Source organism: Montipora foliosa, chromosome 11 (assembly GCF_036669935.1).
Source record: "Montipora foliosa isolate CH-2021 chromosome 11, ASM3666993v2, whole genome shotgun sequence".
NCBI classification, from domain to species: Eukaryota; Metazoa; Cnidaria; class Anthozoa; order Scleractinia; family Acroporidae; genus Montipora; species Montipora foliosa.
This window is the reverse complement of record NC_090879.1, coordinates 45,033,853-45,042,874: the sequence shown is the minus strand read 5'-3', so window position 1 is coordinate 45,042,874 and position 9,022 is coordinate 45,033,853. Positions and strand designations below refer to the sequence as shown.

Sequence of the window (9,022 nt, the reverse complement as noted above, 5' to 3'; positions counted from 1 at the left end):
ACTGCGGCAGGCTTCTACGTTCTTGACTTTGTTTGGATGTAGACCTGGTCCCCAGTTTCTAAGGGCTGTATCCGTTTACAGCCTTTGTTGTTATAGTATCTTTGGGAGGCTTGTTTCAGGCTTCATCTCTCGTTGGCCATCTTGGGGTTGATGACTTCTGGCTTTAGCTGGTCTCTGGTTTCCGGGAGCGAGGCACGTAGTCGTCTGCTCATCAAGAGCTCGGCTGGAGAGGATAATCCATCTATTTGAGTGTTCCTATACTCCAGGAGCCTGAGGAAAGGGTCCTGGGACCCAGCCTCGGCTTTCTTAAGTAACTGGTTTGCTGTTTGTACCGATCTTTCCAGCTCATGCTTGTCCATTGAAGGTTCCATTTCCTGAATGCCAGGAACCTTTTTTTGGATCAGGCTGCATAACCTTGTCGGATAACACATGACCGAAATAGCTCACTTTGTTTGTTCCGATAACAGACTTTTCAGTGTTCCACTTTGTTCGAGAACTCCCTTCAGGTTTCTGTCGTGATCCTCTTTGGACGTGCCCCAGACCAACATGTCATCAATGATGGACTTGCATCCCTCAATACCTTCGAATGCCATGTCCATGTTTTTTTTGAAATACCTCCGGAGCTGAGTGTATTCCAAAGGGCATACGGGTGAATCCATATCGCCCAAATGGCGTGTTGAAAGTGGTTAGCATGGAGCTCTCGTCATCAAGCTTAATAAATTTGCCAATAACCGGACGTGGCATCCAATACGATAAAATATTTAGCACCTGATAGCAATAAATTTAGATCCTCCAGAGTTGGCAATGGGTAATATTCTCGCATAATTGCGTGGTTTAGATCTCTGGGATCAAGACACACTCGTAAAGCGCCTGTTCGCTACTTTTCTGTCGTTGGGATCGAATTCACCCACTCTGTTGGCTCACTGACTTTAACTATCACCCCAAGCTCCTCCATTCTCTTGAGTTCGTTTTCAAGTTTGTCTCTGAGAGCTACTGGGATTCTACGTGGGGGTGTATGACCGGCACTGCATCAGGTTTGAGGTGAATTTTGTGCACCCCTGGAATATTGCATTGTACTGGCCTACCTCAATATCCACAAAAAACTTGGTTTGAGGATCTGATGTCTCCAGGGACTTGTTTCAACAAACAAACTGTCACCTGTTTGAAGGCTACGCTCACTTACTTCGTGTATCTCTTTCGATCAAATCCAACTAAGTACTTATATGGCGCATGATCCATAGGTAAATGATCTCAGGCGCTTAAAATTAACAATAAGGTTATTTACAATGTTTAAAAAATTATGACTAATTATGATTATATTTACAGTGGTGAGAAGTATATAAAATAATCGTATGTGAAGAAAGTATATAAGAAGGAAAAAATAATAATAATAATAAGCTTTTTGAAGTAAAAATGTCTTAAGTTTTGTTTTGAAAGATTTTAAATCGTTCTCTGTTCTAAGTGATTTTCGAAGTTTGTTCCATTCAGAGGGTGCTGCCACTTGAAAAGCTCTGTCTCCTGTTGTCTTGTTTGATTTAAAAGCTGGTGGAGCCAATAAAACTTCATCATTAGATCGGAGATTGTATAGTGATTTCTTCTTCACTTGAACTATACTTTGTATGTAATCAAGTGATAGTCCACGTATTGCCTTGTAAGTCATCAATAAAGTTTTGTATTTAATTCTTAGTTTGACTGGTAGCCAGTGTAGTTGAAACATCAACGGCGTAATGCGACAAAAACGTGTAGAGTTACATATCTCTCGGCCAGGTGACTGTATAATTGGTCAAAAACTATGTTTTCTGTTACTTTTGATAGAAACTGCAGATTTCTTACGGGCCTTAGATTCTTATAAGCCGAACCAAGACCGGGTTTTTTGAGGAAAGGCTTGACGAGCGCATCCTTCCACGCTTCAGAGAAAACACTCTGTGATAGTGAACAATTAACGATGGTGGTAATAACAGGTAGCAATTGGTCGAGACAGTCGACAACAAATTGGGTTGGCATTGAGTCTAAATTACATGTTTTTTTGGCGGCTTTGTTTATGATTGCGCTAATATCACCTTAAAACTTTCGCACATTCCATTTTAGGGTCTGGCAGTACTTCGAGCAAATCCGATGAAAGAGCGCATGTGGATTCTACTTCGTTTCGAATGTCATCAATCTTCTTCACAAAGAACCTTGCAATGTCATTTGCCACTAAAGTTTTATTCAGTTGATCCGGGAATGTAGGAACTAAGTTCTCTTTAACGCCAAGGATCTCATTTGCAGCTCTGAAAAGTTTGCGTTGATCAACACTGTTCTCTTCCATTAACTCAGAGTAGAATTCACGTCTTGCCTTATTCAACAGGAAAGTCACATAGTTTCTTCTAATTTTAAATACTTGTAGATCTTCCATTGTTCTAGTTCTTCTCCATTTCCTCTCAGCTTTCCTCCGAAACTTTCTTGCATAGACAATGAGCTCATTATACCATGGGACAGTAGGTCTTAAAGTCTTAGTAACTACTTTTAAGGGAGCATAATGCTCCAGCACTGATGATAGTGTAGCATTATATTTTAAGGCCATAGCATTCAAATCTGTTCCACTCACATCTTCTACATACAAATGATTAACCGCAAACATGTCGGAATCTTTCAAATCACTTTTCATTAGATTCATATCAATCGATCTTAGCTTTCTGTAGGTGATGGACTTAACAGAAAGGTCAGGTTTGTATGATGATAACCAGCATAAAATGGCAGCATGATCAGAGATGTAGCGATCAATTTGAGGTGATCCATGTACAAGTTTCTCAGACATACGAGCGATGATAAGATCTAAAATGTGACCATGTAGGTGCGTAGGCATAGTAACATGTTGCTTGAATGATTCAAGTAAGTTTAGAGAAATCGAAGGAATCGGATCCTGATGACCTATTAAAATCTCCTGCGATTAGCAGTTGCTCTTTGCAAAGTAAAAGAGATTCCAGATAATCAGAGAACTCGTCAAAGAATACAGATGTAGAGACTTTATGATCTTCGGAATACGGTGGTCGCGCAAACAATAATTATGCGCACATTATGGGATGATGATGTCACAATCCACTCTGATAATTCAAACGAGTATTTTTGACCAGGCACCATCCACTTTTTTTACATTCAGTGTATCACGAAATGTAAGAGCAGTCCCACCACCAGTACGTCCAGTTCGTGGATGATCTACTATTTTATATCCAACAGGGCATAACTCCACTTTGACAGCTGAGTCATTTTTTGTAAGCCATGTCTCTGTAATAGCACTGAGATCTACTTTGCTTTCGCAAATAAAATCGAAAATATCCACTGTTTTAATCTTAACAGAGCGAGCATTGAGAGTAGTCAACAACATCTTTTGTTTGCATAACCAAGTCAATCCATTATTTGGATTCACGTGGTTCGTAATCACTCTTTTTGGAGGCTCTTGTTTGTCTGGATGAATAGTTATTAAATTGGACGGGTTTCTATTGTTGGCGGAAGTCCTTAAGGAGTCTGCCACATTGGAATTATGCAGATTATGCGAAAAACGAACTTGAATACCACGATTTTCTGCCATTTTAGATCCCTGTATGGATCTTCCTACTCTAGATCCTTGATATCTCAAGATATTAAAAGACGCCGTGGTAGACAAGAGAATAGAATTCAAACAACAATACCCATTTATCAATGAAGCTGGTAGTTGACTACGATTTTACACTATAGGTAGTTGGACGGCCGCATGTTGAGTGTTGAACTTGTAGTGATATCTTGTGTTTCCTTCTTGTGCATTCGAATACTTCTCGGAACATGGCCCCGGATTAATAAGGATGAAGTATAACCACATTTATTCCAGCTAACGATAGGTCTTCTAAGCTCGTTTGTACGAGATAAGGTTCTTGGTCGAAATGTAATAATACTAATAATAATAATAATAATAATAATAATAATAATAATAATAATTTATTCTTTATTAGGCGCAAATGAACATCCGAATATGATCAAATGCACCTTACAACTAAAACTACCCCTAATAATTACAATAAAATATACTTAAGAATACTTGAAATTAATACCTTAAAAAGTAGTCAATCTAACAATAACAGGCAAAAGCCTTCCTAAATAAATAAGTCTTTATAGTTCGTTTAAAAACCAAAAAGTCATCGATGTCTCTAACACTTGCAGGGAGGCTTTTCCACAATACAGGGGCAGCTGTTTAAAATGTCTTGATCTGTCTCCCAGAGTTTTCTTTGTTTTTCTTATGGGCAACTGTAACAGTAGTCCTTCAGAAGAACGAAGCTGGTATTTACATTTATCCTTTAATCGAACTAGATTGCAGATATAGGACGGCGCCAGTTGATAAATTAAGACCTTGAACTCGATAAGGTAACTAACGGGTAGCCAGTGAAAAGAAAATAAAACGGGTGTAATATGATTAAACCTCAGTGTTGGACATACGAGCCGGGCAGCACTATCTTGCTTGAGTAGTACACCGCTTTCAAAGTTCTGTTTGTGATGAATGAAATTGTTGGCGGTTAAAGGGAAACATAAGAAGTAGAAGAAAGCCAAGAGAAAATGTAGCAATTTACAATTTGTTATGGAGCTTTGAGTAGAAGCCGCCATCAGGCAGGATCTTCTAGGGTATGACCATTTTGGTCGAAACTTAATTATCACTATTATTTTTTTTTTTTTCAACCGAAGCTAATATCTACAATTTTTAGAATCTCATAGTAATACCATGTCGAAACAAAATTATGTTGAACGTCCTTGAATTTAAACTTAAATACAAATACGAGACTACAATGGTAAGCATCATTTCCTCTTCAGATGCAGATGCTCTCCCATTGCTACCCGTCTTGCACATTCTGGCAAAGTATTTTGCTTTTCCGCATTTACGACATGTTTTCCCCATAGCAGGACAAGCCTCTCTTGCATGAAAATTTCCACATTTGCCACATGACTGTGCTCTTTCCTTGGAAGGTGTACTCGAAAATCTCTTTGTGTATGGCTGCCTATCGCCTATGGAATGGACTGCCTCTGTGCTGTGTGGCTCCATTGATTTTAACTGTGCCCTCAATAGTTCGTATGTTCGTGCAATTCCGACAGCCTTATCAAGCGTTAAATCTTTGCCCTGGTTTATCAGCTCTTCGCGAATTTTGTGAGGATTTTTGCCAAACACAATCCTGTCCCGTATCATTTCGTCTGGCTCTTTGAAAGCACAATCCCTGGCTAAAAGTTTCAGATCCGTTACGAACTGCTCCACTGTTTCCACTTCGTTCTGAATGCGGTTGCGGAATTTTTATCGACAAAATACTGGGTTTGTTTTGGATTCCACGTGTGCTTCAAATCGTTCAAAGTAAGTCGTGAGTTTCTTCTTATCGTCTTCGCTGATGCCTGACCACGTGTTGACGATATCTCTTCCTTTCTCACCGCACCATAGGAGCAAATAGTTGCACTTCTCCTCCTCTTTCTTACTGGAGAGCGGACCACTGAAAATGATCAATTCCACGTGTTGCCGAAAACGCCTCCACCTTTCCGGCAAGTTTTCAGCTCCCCAATCCGTTTGAGGACATTGCATTCCAGCTAAATCCATATTCGAGGGTTTATCTCGCTTCTGACACCATGTAAAATCCTGACGGGTGGCCTTTAATATCACGCTGAAAGTTACACGATTATCGCTTAAAACTAAAATGGCGTTCTCTCACAGCCTGGTTGCGAATCCAGCATAAATTAATAAAGTCGCGAAACCCATGTGCATACATTACAAGTGCTAGGGTTACCCTTGCGCTAGGGTAACCCTAGCTGCCTTTCAAACTCTCTGCTAGTAACAACTCTCCTACCCAGGACAACTTTTTAGCGGTTTCCATTGTGTTTGCGATGCTGGCTGTTACCAAGCACACAAAGTTGTCCTGGGTGGTAGGGTAACCCTACCTGTGAAATTTTGCTTGTAAACCCGGGCTATCTTTGACACTTCTGCTAGGGTAACACCAGCAATAGGTTACCCTACCTGCTTGTAAACAGGGCCTAAGGGGCCCAAGCCCGGCTGGCTCACCTCATGCAATAACGGGCTGAAATTGATCCCGGCAAACCCGACCAGCCGGGCTGACCGTGCTGGCCCTGCTCATGTAATCGGCCCCTAAAAGTTATTCTCCATACTTTTTATTTTGTTTATAGCTATTTTTTCGGTCGCCCCTCAGTCCGCACCCTACTCACCGTTAGTGAAGGCATCCCGCTCCTTCCATTGTGTTTGCGATGCTGGCTGTTACCAAGCACACAAAGTTGTCCTGGGTGGTAAGGTAACCCTACCTGTGAAATTTTGCTTGTAAACCCGGGCTATCTTTGACACTTCTGCTAGGGTAACACCAGCAATAGGTTACCCTACCTGCTTGTAAACAGGGCCTAAGGGGCCCAAGCCCGGCTGGCTCACCTCATGCAATAACGGACTGAAATTGATCCCGGCAAACACGACCAGCCGGGCTGACTGTGCTGGCCCTGCTTATGTAATCGGCCCCTAAAAGTTATTCTCCATACTTTTTATTTTGTATATAGCTATTTTTTCGGTCGCCCCTCAGTCCGCACCCTACTCACCGTTAGTGAAGGCACCCCGCTCCTTCCTTACCACGCGTGACTACACACACACATACAAAAAAAAACCCGATTATTGTTAGGGTTTTCGGCAACCAAAGAAGCACGAATATTGTGCGTTCAACGAAGCGGCAAAAAAATTTTGAAGAATATAATGCGTGAAAGAAAAAAAAGAAGAAGAAAGTAGTCAAATTTGAGAACTTAAAAGAAATCATTGAACTCCACAACGATACCCAAACCAAACTGTCCACTTTTTGGGGTGAGAGCCCTAGTTTACTGGTTTGTTTTGTGTATCATCTTTTTATGGAAAACAGGTTGTCAAAAATGCTTTTTTTCAAATCCTTCCCCAAAAAACGCTGAAGTGATGAATCCCAAAAGCCCGGATTTAAATTTGATCCGAAGTATCCTCCTCGGGTGTGGATACTTTGGATTCATGATCTGTATTTGGATTTCGCCAAAAAACGCACAATCCGTAGTTGGATTCTATCGGGTTTCGCCCAAAAAGGGACCCTCAGATTCATGGTTCATGATCTTTAGTAATGTCTGGTTAACACAACGACCAAGTCTTGAATCGTGCGTGGAACAAATATTTAAAAGTTGTTCCTGACAACGCCAGGCTGTTTTTTCTTTTTTTTTTACGTGTTTCATTGTGCTGTTTCCTTTTAGGTCAAATCTATCGTCTCGCACATGAAGTACTTTCAATGACGATCACATTTTTTAGCTTTGATTAAACATCTCTAGCGAAAAACAGATAAAACCATTACACAACGGTAATGACAAAGAAACGTGCTATAATTAAAAATAAAGGAACTCAACACCCTGGATGACAGAGTGTAGGAGTGCATCATAAATTATTATACTTTCTTGTATTTTCTTGTAAGTCAGTACCAGCAAAGAACGGACGGCGAAAAATTTAACCGCAAAATTTAAAGCTCTGACGTTAATAACTTCTGTATATTAAATTTCCAATACAGGAAATCCAGGATATTGAGTTTGCAACGTTCTGATTGGTTCCCTCAATCTTGGTCATTAATTAATAGAACGCATATGATTTTATTTACTGACCTGAAATTGTGTCCAGCTGCTGCCAGGGTTCTGTGTGAAGAGCATAAAAGCAAAAGAAGGAACAATTGAGGGTAGAGAACCAAGAAAAGTGGCAGTGCATGCATTGGGAAGATGAGAGAGAACAAAGGCACGTCTTTCCTTTGACTCCTACGAGAGATCAGTCTATATACTTCACTCACAACTGAGATCTGGAAGTTTGTTCCCCTAACTAGTACTGTAGATTTTCGGTTGGCTAGTCATGAGAACTTGGTGTTAAAGTAAGATAGTGATCCTCTAAAAGGTAAAAATCCTCATTGGCAATATTTATCATACTTCCTGACAGTGTATTGAAATTGTGAAAAGTAAAGGGTTAAGCCGGCTTTTCCCGGCTCTCGTTTTTCTAAAATTAGCTGCCGAACGTCTTGGTTTTATTTTGTGTGCACAAAGCCATTATTATCTTCAAAAGGCTGACCGGCGTCTCAAGACCTCAACTTCCCAACTATTATTCGTTTTATTTTGTCTCAAAACCATGTATCCCCCAAGCTCAGGATGATAAAGGGCGAAGAAAGAAGTAAAAATGCTACTTCTCTTTGAATGCTTCATATGATGTCCACCTGACGCTTTATTTCCTTCCTTTATTTCAAGAGAGACAAGGATGACAAGGGAACAAAAAGCCAAAGCCCATGCGGTGAAGATGAAACCTCTTGCAAAGTCGTCCGTGGAAGCAAACCGGATGCGTGACGTATTTTTTGAAAAAAAAGATAGTCAACTGGATACAAAACCTTTCTGTAATTTACTGTGAACAGCTATTGAGGGAATAATAATTATAATTCAACTTAACTTAAAAAATAAATTAGTTTGGCATACGACATTTTATTTTGTCGTAGAACGGGAGAAATATTTAGGTGTTTGGACTGCCTCTTTGGATCCACCACAAGTAAGGTGGGACTCTTTTTGACAATTAAGTGACGTTGCATTATGCTGGCTAGATGCAGGCCATTAATAACTAACCTTTCTCGTACACGTGCGTAGGATTGGTACTTAACGTCACAAACGATGGACTGACCAACCTCGTTCCCGGGATTTTTCTTCTCCCCACCCCAAAGGGAGCGAGGGAAGAAAGACCCTGGTTCAGGCTGGTCACGTATCTCCCAAAAAGGAGGAGATGACATAAAAACAATCAGAGGGACGGGCAGCCAAGTCGTAAATTTGCCCTTCCTGAGCTAACTATAGAAGGGACGATTTTACCGAAGAGCAGCTCTGGCACTAATAGGTGAAAAATAATAGATTTTCCGTACCTTGTAAGAAAAATAGCAACCACGTCTCTGCAAAGATAAACGACTTCCAAGCACTTTACTTGTTTTGTCTTCAGAATTACATTCCAATAGCTGTTGTCCGAAATCGA

The 9,022-nt window shown here is 40.5% G+C and overlaps 1 protein-coding gene across 1 annotated transcript; it reads right to left on the bottom strand.

Moving 5' to 3' along the window:
- Positions 1-4,705: 4,705 nt before the first annotated feature.
- Positions 4,706-5,185, bottom strand: LOC137977193 (uncharacterized). The gene has a single exon (XM_068824460.1). The coding sequence runs from the start codon at positions 5,183-5,185 to the stop codon at positions 4,706-4,708; it is 480 nt and encodes a 159-aa protein (XP_068680561.1).
- Positions 5,186-9,022: the final 3,837 nt, after the last annotated feature.